Source organism: Vitis vinifera, chromosome 1 (genome assembly GCF_030704535.1).
Source record: "Vitis vinifera cultivar Pinot Noir 40024 chromosome 1, ASM3070453v1".
Classification (NCBI taxonomy): domain Eukaryota; kingdom Viridiplantae; phylum Streptophyta; class Magnoliopsida; order Vitales; family Vitaceae; genus Vitis; species Vitis vinifera.
The window spans coordinates 1,309,469-1,319,028 of record NC_081805.1 but is presented as its reverse complement, the minus strand read 5'-3'; the positions used below and the strand labels follow the sequence as shown (position 1 = coordinate 1,319,028).

The following is a 9,560-nucleotide window of genomic DNA, read 5'->3' as shown; positions in this document are numbered from 1 at the left end:
TTCGTTTTCAACCCCTCTAGAATTTGTTCGGGTCCTCATTTCAAAATTATTTGGTTCCTAGGTCAATTAAGGATCAAATGTTGGAACCTTATGGGTAAGGATAAGGATGAGGTAATAAAATTGATAGAAAAATTCATAAACTTAAGCAGGATTGAAGAATTGATAAAGGGAATAGAGATGATGATAGAGATTGTATTAATAAACAAAAGAATTTCATACGGGCACAACTCTTACTTGAACGAAGTAAAAAAAATGCTAAAAGTACGCATAATACTTTATGAAAAATGAATAAAAAAATAGTTTTTTTATATTAAACTTATAAATAACTATTTAAAAAAAATTATTTTTAAAAACTATTTTCGAAAACTTTATCATACAAGCCCTTATTTTCTTCTATTATTTTATTCTATTTTATTTTTCTCATAAGTATTTTGAATTTTTTTTTTAGCCTAAGATGAATAAGAAATGGTCAAATATTAAATAAATATTTATATCCCTCTTAGTATTTATCAATTAGAAATATTTCATGGAAATATAAAAATATATTCAAATTGTATTATGCTCCATTTGGTACCAATCCGTGAATCATTATCAGCATTTTTTTCTCTCCCTTTTTGTTGGTAAATAATCATTGCTTCCTCCATTTTTTTTTACCAATTTCTCCTGTACTTGTCAACCGTGCCTATCTCAAGTATGGGTCCCATAAACAGCTATTCATCTATGAAATTGAACATGAATATGGATTTCAATTCATGCCAAAACTCCATATCTCCATCTACACTCAGAAATGCAACTTTTGTGTTTGATGCCTACCTGCAGGAGCATGAACCATGCCCTCCCAGTAAAGGTATACGTCTCTCTCAATTTTTGTTCATATTTTCTAAGTGGACATTTGATTCATTTTTTGAAGAGATTTTTCAATAGGGAATGGTGGGGGAAAGAGCAAAACCCCAGTTCATGAAAAGCAAAAACAGGTGAAGTTTCTCTAGGGTTTGGCTCCACCTCTCATGGCTGCAGTAGTTGCCTTATCTCCTATCTGCAACACCCCAGGTAACCCCCCCATTTGTTTCCACTGCTCAAATGCCCTTGTTTTTTCCTCTCAAATAACGCACAATGCCATTAGAGTCACTGTCATATTCATTTGCCACATCTTGTTGCTGGGCTGCTATGCGGGATTCATATTATGTTCAGAAACCAAGTCTTGGGGGTTGATCAACTGGGTCTTTTCGGTTCAGATTCTGGTGGGTTTTTTTTTTACCAGGATTTTCAAACCCCATTTGGGAGATTGAAGAATCAGTGTATTGCCATGAACCCTGATGAATAATTGATGGTCTGTCCGCAAAAATTTATGTTGTAGAAGCTTAGGATGCTATATAATTTGGATATTCTTTAGGTCATAATAGTTGTATTGCTTTATAAATATTTTCTTTATAAAGCATTTTATGCATAAAACAATGTAGCCCCAAAAATGATGTTCAGACGGTTAACTTGGTTTCATCTTCTACTGGTTAGTCCGGTTCAGTTTTCCAATAACCTGCTTCAAATCGGTATGTGTTCCCTAAGCATGGTGAAATGTTACAAAGTGATGGTAACTACATCTTCTTTCATCAGATCTTCCTTGAAATAATTCACCTGCCTTCTTCACAGACATGGAGTTGACACTGAGGAGGAGATATATCGTGTGACATACTATGGCAAGGGAAGAATGCCGGTAAGACTATTAAGCTTCTACTTGGCCGACGATCGTATGGCTTATGAATTTCTGCAGGGCTTTGGTGAGAACAACACACCGAGGGGCCAATGCACATTCGGGGCTCGTTTACAGGAAGAAGAAATTAAGCTTTTAACTGAATTCGTAAAGGGAAATAGAAAAATATTAAAATAATTTTATAAAATAAATTAAAGAGGTGGAACAAAAGTGACATAGGGAGAGTATACCTAATAAAGAGCGGAGAAAAAAAGAAAAAATTATATAAAAGTCAAAAAATGAGAAGTATAAGGCCTATAATTTATATCATATGGTCTGCATATTATATATATATATATATATATAATGTCCATACCATGTAGTGTTATACCATAAAATTAGAAAAAAAGAAAAGAAAAAAAGAAAGACATGGATATAAAATCTCCCAAATGAAGATGCACGCATATATGTATGTGATATAACATCATGAAAATGAGGAGTACTATATATAAATATGTAATCCCCCGTACTGCTTCCTTCCATGTCTCTTCCTCTCTTCAACCCTAATCATTCTGTAGAAGATCAAAAGAAAACCAAAGAAATTACTGAAAATAATAATAATATGTAAATTATTATCACAATGCTAGTTAGACCTCTCTTAAACCCTAATCATCAGTCTTTAAAGATGATGAGCTGAAGAAAATATTGAAACTTTTTTCTATGGATGACATGATATGATTCTGCAATGATCATAAGTTGGCCAAGAAAAATGAAGTGAAAAAATGTTCCTTAAATTATTATATATGGTGAGGATGATTGAACTTACTGTGGGAGTAGTGCCTATGGAGCCAAATCCAGGGTACTGGAGGGTGAGGTCCTGGAGGTTGGGGTGGGTTGGCTGGAGGCGATAGGGGTAGAAATGAGGGGAGAGGGTGGCTAGCTGAAGGACACTGTTGGGTTGTTCTTCTCCACTGAATGGGAACTGCTCCATCACCTGTTGCTCCTCCACTGGCTTCAACTCAATTCCCAATTGCTGCTGCTCCATTGCTGCTACTTGCTGCTTTTCCTGGATCTACCCATCCATTTTCCACCCATCCAAACACAACATAATATGAGTTAACTTGAGTTAAAGCTATTATTAATGAGCCCTTCCCCCCCTAGGAAAATTGGAATTGAATGCCATTAATTTAATTTCACTCACCCAATGGCATATCTGCTCGTTTTCATCTTCCAACATTTTTGCCTAAATTCAAACATCATCCAAGAAATGGTTTAATTTCAATGGTGAGCGAGCGATGTGATGATGATGGTAATTGTGTGCATGGTATGAAATGGAGTACAGATGGTTAGGGTAAGGGTTTTACCTTCCTCTGAAGATTGTCTATCTGTTGTTGGAGGAGCTGGTACTGCATGCATGTATTCCCAAGGCTTAAATATTGTTAACTAAATGTATCATCTTCAATTTTTTTCAGCATTTGAAATATTTTCATATTCAATGAAGAAGTTGTTGAATCTCAAAGTTATCAGCATGGATTAAAAACATTAATTGATAAGGTTAATTATGAAAGAATATGTCTGAAAAATGAGATAGAGGAAACTAATTAGTAATACCTTTCGGGCTCGAACCTTCTTAATTGAGTGTTCAAGCTGTTGTTCAAGTTCTTCCAAGTCCTTAAACTGTATAGAGCTCAAGTCATCGCCGGTGTAGCGCTGTAGACTTAGTTGAAGGTTGTGTGTCTCATTCCTCATCCTTGTTATCTCATTATGCAGTTGTTCCTACAATTTTTCAGTGAGCAGGCACAAAAATTAGTCTCACAATTTAAGAACTTGTACTAATCAGCCATAGTTGGACTAATTATGCAGAAGATGAGACGATGGCTCCTACCCGATTATCCTGCTTGGAAATATGAGTTCCAGTGACTCTTTGGTACCTTCTTATGATTTGTTCCATGCTACAACAATTCAAGGAAAAAACAAACTATGAGATCAGTCCAATCAAGCGAGTACTTACCGATGAACATGAAATTAGAAGAAGATCATCATGCTATTGTGTTTCTAAAAATGCCATGATATAGACATTAGTTGAGTCCCTAACATTTTTTTTTCCGCTTGGAAAATGATGAGTTTTTTTAATTGCTTCTCCTAATTCACATACAATGTTGAGTTTACTTGAAAGTTCCTCGGTGAATCTGTTTATTTAAAATTGTAATATTGGAATGAGATGTCACAAATTATGATGAATTGATTCATCTTTTTATGTGTCTTTGTCACATGTAATTTTTTGTGAAATACACAAGAGAATCTTGATGAAATCTCAGTGAAAATTTTCTGAACATAAATCTGGGGTTTTCATGAAGATTATGCTAAAATCATCACCTTAATTATCATTCTAGATTACAAATTAAAAATGAGTAGAAGTAAATATGTTGCATCAGAGCTTTCTATATATACTGATCAAAACTAAGAAACAATCATCACAAAACTGGCCATGGCTGCGTGGTACGGAAACCCTAGCTAGTTTGTCAGAATCATGGAAGAGCTGCAAGCACTCAAGTAGGTCAAAAAAATGAAATTCTAATGGGGTTAATGGAATAATAAAGCTTCGGTTTAATACTCAGTGAGCAGTTGGGAGCCATTAATGAAAGAAACCCAAGGCATCAGTCACAGCAGATGAAATCAAGAACATGAAGATTGAGCCCTACCAATTGAAAACCTTCATCAATTCTATAAACCCCAGTCATGACCAAGAAAAAATGAAGCCATTGACAATTAAAGAGAAAAAAGGACAATTAATAAGCATGAAAGTTGAAAGAAAGAAATGAGTAGCTGCACCTTGAAGGGAGGCTGCAGTATTCGGACAACTTGCCGGTGCTTGAGAAGATGATGAGCCCAATCTGGGCATCACAAAGCACAGAAAGTTCATGAGCCTTCTTGAACAGCCCTCCTCGGCGCTTTGAGAAGGTGACTTGCCTATTGGTGTTGTTCTCAATCCTCCTGATCGCGATCTTTCCACGTCCCATTTATCCAACAGTCTGGTGTTGTCCCTCTTCTTCTTAGGGAAAGACGTAAAAATGATGGATATATATTATGCCCTTTTCCTTGCTTGGATTTCCTGGCTTGTGTCAAGAAAGAAAAACCAACAATTAGTTCTAAAAACTACCAGAAGGTATAAACATAGAGCTTATAATTTTTAGCAAAAAGAAGGAAAAATGTTTAGTAAGGAAGTGGTAAGAGTACTCTTAATTATCAGAAATGAAATCTATATAATGGACAAGTAGAAAGCAAGAACTGTCATCAGAAGTGGAAACTCTAGCCTTGAAGTCTGATCCAAAGCATTACTTCTTGGCATTCATTTTTGTATAGTTTGTGAAATGATAGTGGGGTGGAGGAGACGAGGTGTGCATTGTATATGTAGGGCTAAAGGTCTGAGAATGAAGGAATTTATGGGTTGAGTTTAGACTTAGTTTACCTGTTCTTTTCTTCTATCTTCCTCGTAGGGTTGGGAAGTTTGGGCAATCAGAGCGTCTTGCATGAGCTGATCTCCTCCATATATGCAGATCACCTTACTTCTGGAAATGGCCCAATTTTTTCAACAAAATTACTAAAACCCCATCTAGAGTTGTTTGCGTGAACACACATCCTTTTCTGAATAAAAACTGTCCCGGGTGCAAAAAAAAATCTTATACTGAACATTATCTTAGTAAAAGAAGTATTATCTGTCTGTGATTGCGTTATTACCACGTACAAGATGAGATCATCCTTGATAGCTGGTCCCCAAATGGTGTCATAATCTGTAATTATCAGGGACAAGTGGTCCTTTCTTTAAGTAGACAGAGGGACCATGAACAAAAGGTTGCTGTGACAGTTAACTGCCCCTGCTCTGAAGCTTTTATGAAATTTCCCAAATTGGGTAAGTTTTAAAAAACCATGCCAACCAGAAGGAGAAATCAAAGAGGAGTTGGCCAAAACCCTAGACCTTGTGGGAAAGGACCGACTGTGTCAATCACTCATCAACTGGCTATCCACTTTTGGGGTGGGGTTCATTTCATATGGCTTGGACATTAAGCATCATACCATTTCAAGGAAATGAAGATAGTGCCACCCATTTACGCTTGACTTTTAGGCTCACCAATTTGATTCTTTCTGATCCAATGCTTTCTTCCTTCAAACTTTAATATTCTTCTATCCTGTGGGCAGTTTCCAGGAATACCCAGGTTAAAACCCTTCAATTTTTTTACCTACCACCCTCGATTTCATAGGCATATATGTATGTATTATTCAGTTATGAGTATTGCTCTTATAGAAGCTCAAATTGAAGAAGGTTTTGACAATTAATGCCAGTATATATACCTTATAGAAACTAGTTACACTGCCTTGAGATGTGGAAATTAAGTTATCAAAATCAGCTAAAACGCCAATTAATCAATGCTTTCGATCCAAGTCTAATTGTGTATGGAGTAACTCATCAGATTAATGTTGAACAAAGTGTTAGCTAGGTTTTGTCTCTTACAGTGGCAAGCCCTGATCAAGAGGAAGTCACCATCACCATCTTTGAATCCCCACGTAAAGAGACCTATAGTCAAGCCCTCTATATTAGGGTTTTGTATGGTTTTGTTCAGGCATAACTCTAAAGCTAACCCTACCTCCTTGTTTGGCAGTTTCTGCTATTATTTACCTAGTCCAAAGATGGAGTGTCTTGATAAAGAAAAGGCTCAGTTTGATGTGAATTGCCATCTTGAATATGATCAGTCTCCATGGACCACACCCATGATCATTATTGAAGAATTAACAGGGCAGTTAATGGCCTGATGAGGTATTGATAACCAAGTTTTGAAGAAGCAGGTACATGTCCATTTCACATTACCAGCTTTAGTTTCACATGCCACTCACTCTCTAGTCCTTGTAGTAGTCTTCTTCTCTTCACCACCATGAACCCAAGTGTTTTGCAAGTGTGTGTGAGACGGCTAGAGACTTTGTTTCACAAGGCAGTGTTCACCATCTAACCCTAGTTCTCAAATGTATGTGAAATTAAAGAGGGAGGCTCAGCCCAATTTAGGCCTGTTTGGAAGTCTTTCGAAAGTGTTCTCGAAAACAATTTTGAAAAATCATCTGGGAGTCACTTTTGAAAATTAGTTTATGATATTAGGTTGAATAAAAGTTTATTTAAAAATTTAAAATTTATCTAACATGTTTTCTATATTTTTAAATATAATTTTTATTTGTAATACTTTATTTTTAATTATTTATCGTATTTATATAATTATTTTTTAAAATAACTATATAAAAACAAGTAAAAACAATTAAAAAATGTTTTTTTTAAAATACCATATTTTCTATTACTTTTCATTATTTTTTCTAGAGAAATGGAAATTATTTTTTAAAAAAATTGTCAAACAAGACCTTAATTGTAAAAGGTTTTTCTAAATTTGTTCTATCATATATTCAATTTAATCCCCCTATCCCACAATAGTTTAACCAATGTTTTCTTATTAATCCTACCCTTTCTTTAGAGTAATTGGAATTTATACCTAAATTTATCCCACAATAGCCTTTCTTATTAACCATAAAACATGTTTAGCAACCAAAAATTGTTATATATTATCAACTTTTTTGGGTTTTTCAGTATATTATTTACATGGAGAGAATACAAAATAAATAAGAAAATTACAGTCCTATTTTTGTCTATACAAATATCTCGGCAAAGATTATGTCATACTTGTATGGCATGATTCTATATTTACGTTTACAGTTGTATCCTTCCTAAGTTGGTTTCTAACAGCTCATGCCAACACTCCCCCTCAAGTTGATGCATACAAATCTCTTATGCACAACTTGTTGAGTGAGTTGTGGAACTCTTTGCTTGATACCGCCTTTGTGAGTATGTTTGCTAATTGGTCTTCGGACTTCACAAATGGAAATTAGATTATTTTTGCTTCTAAGTTTTCCTTGATAAAATGTTGATCCACTTCTACATGTTTTGTGCGGTCATGTTGGACTGGGTCTTGAGATATTGCAATAGCAGCTTTGTTGTCACAAAAAAGATCCATTTCTGAGGCAAAGGCAAAACCTAGTTTAGTGAGTAGTCTCTTGATCCAGAGTAGTTCACACACCCATTTTGTCATTCCACGAAATTCTATTTCAGTGCTAGAAAGTGCTACCACCTTTTGCTTCTTGCTTCTCCATATAACAAGATTCCTATCGAAAAACATAAAATAACTTGAAGTAGATCTTCTGTTTGAGATATTTCTGGCCCAGTCTGCATATGTATAGCCATTAATTCTTAAATGACCATTCTTTGAAAATAAAAGTCCTTTCCCAGGTGAGGACTTCAAGTATCTCGGTATCCTGATTACCGCATCCATGTGGTCTTCACTAGGGTTATGCATGAATTGGCTAACTACGTTTACAGCATATGCAATGTCTGGACGAGTATGTGAGAGGTATATGAGTTTTCCAACTAACCTTTGGTACCTCCCTTTATCCGTTGATGCTTGATCTGAGTATTCTCCAAGTCTATGGTTTTGGACAGTTGGAGTATCCACCGGTTTGCACTCTAACATTCCTACCTCAGTTAATATATCCAACACATACTTCCTTTGGGAAAGAAATATTCCTTATTTGGACCTGGCAACTTCAATTCCCAGAAAATACTTGAGTCCTCCCAAGTTCTTCATCTCAAATTCGATGGCTAACTCCTTTTGAAGTCTGGTTATTTCTTCTTCATCATTTCCTGTGATAATCATGTCATCCACATAGACTATCAACACAGTTACTTTTCCCACTTTGTGCTTTATGAATAGTGTATGGTCCGAGTTGCTTTGCTTGAATCTGTATTTCCTCATTGCTAGACTGAACCGCCCAAATCACGCTCGAGGTGATTGTTTCAATCCATAAGGTGCTCGTTGTAGTTTGCACACAACCTTGGTTTCAGTAAATGTTGTGTATCCCGGAGGAAGTTCTATGTACACTTCTTCTTCAAGATCTCCATGTAGAAAGGCATTTTTTTACATCAAATTGATGTAATGGCCGGTCAAGGTTGGCTGTGAGAGATAACAATACCTTTACAATGCTCAATTTTGCAACTGGTGAAAAAGTTTCTTGGTAGTCTACCCCATATGTTTGTGTATAACCTTTTGCCACCAGCCTTGCTTTGTATATTTTGACTGTACCATCTGTCTTGTGTTTGATAGAAAATACTCATTTGCATCCTACTGCTTTCTTCCCTTCAGGTAACGAAACTATGGTCCATGTGTTGTTCTTTAGTAGTGCCTCTATTTCCTCTTTTATTGCTTGAGTCCATTTCGGGTTAAACAAGGCTTCTTGAACTCCAGTTGGAATTTGACTTGAGGAAAGTACATGGACAAATGTTCTGAGATGTTTGGATAATCTCCTGGTAGACACATAGTTGGGAATTGGATACTTTGATTTTCGCTTTTCAATATCAAGAGAATATCTAATCGGTGGCTTGCCACGATTTTCCTTGAAAGGCAATGTATATCCAACAAAAGTATTCAAGTCACTTATATTGGAAGACATGTCAAGAATGCTTACCTCAGGGATATTCTCAAGAAATGGGTCTGCATATACTAAGGAAGGGGGGGAACTTAGTTCAGTTGCTGAAGGCGTATAATTTTCTAAAGTTGTATTCTGTTCTGTGGGTCCATCTAGTCTTGTGGGATCAATCAACACTAGGCTTAGTGCTTCATCCACCATAGTTTCACTATTTGGCCAGTCAAAGTGCAACCATTTCTACTCTTCATCTCGTGTCTCCCCCTGAAAAGAAGAAGTGGGGGTTGGGAAAAAAGATTCAGACTTTAGGAATGCGACATCCATAGTTACATAGGTGCGTCAGGTAGAGGGATCATAGCACCGA

At 36.0% G+C, this 9,560-nt stretch overlaps 1 protein-coding gene across 4 annotated transcripts; it reads right to left on the bottom strand.

The window, feature by feature from the left end:
* Positions 1 to 1,987: 1,987 nt before the first annotated feature.
* LOC100249015 (MADS-box protein FBP24) lies at positions 1,988 to 5,260 on the bottom strand. Of its 4 annotated transcripts, none has more exons than XM_010650657.3 (8): positions 5,157 to 5,260; positions 4,520 to 4,799; positions 3,573 to 3,639; positions 3,299 to 3,463; positions 3,052 to 3,093; positions 2,889 to 2,930; positions 2,514 to 2,759; positions 1,988 to 2,259 (listed from the first exon to the last, which is right to left on the bottom strand). In XM_010650657.3, the coding sequence occupies exons 2-8, from the start codon at positions 4,705 to 4,707 to the stop codon at positions 2,251 to 2,253; spliced, it is 759 nt and encodes a 252-aa protein (XP_010648959.1). In that variant the 5' UTR covers positions 4,708 to 4,799; positions 5,157 to 5,260; the 3' UTR covers positions 1,988 to 2,250. The 4 variants fall into 4 exon arrangements, with proteins under 4 accessions (XP_010648959.1, XP_010648963.1, XP_010648971.1 ...); XM_010650661.3 differs by having other exon boundaries at positions 4,520 to 4,803; positions 5,157 to 5,246; XM_010650669.3 differs by lacking the exon at positions 5,157 to 5,260 and adding an exon at positions 4,925 to 5,100 and having other exon boundaries at positions 4,520 to 4,803.
* Positions 5,261 to 9,560: the final 4,300 nt, after the last annotated feature.

What these genes read in the sequence shown, in the direction of transcription:
- LOC100249015 (XM_010650657.3), bottom strand. Translation starts at nt 4,707, where the DNA reads ATGGGACGTGGAAAGATCGCGATCAGGAGGATTGAGAACAACACCAAT. An exon ending in TAGACAATCTTCAGAGGAAG is followed by an intron (nt 2,931 to 3,051) that starts GTAAAACCCTTA and finishes GTTTGAATTTAG; the next exon opens with GCAAAAATGTTGGAAGATGA. An exon ending in ACGAGCAGATATGCCATTGG is followed by an intron (nt 2,760 to 2,888) that starts GTGAGTGAAATT and finishes ATGGATGGGTAG; the next exon opens with ATCCAGGAAAAGCAGCAAGT.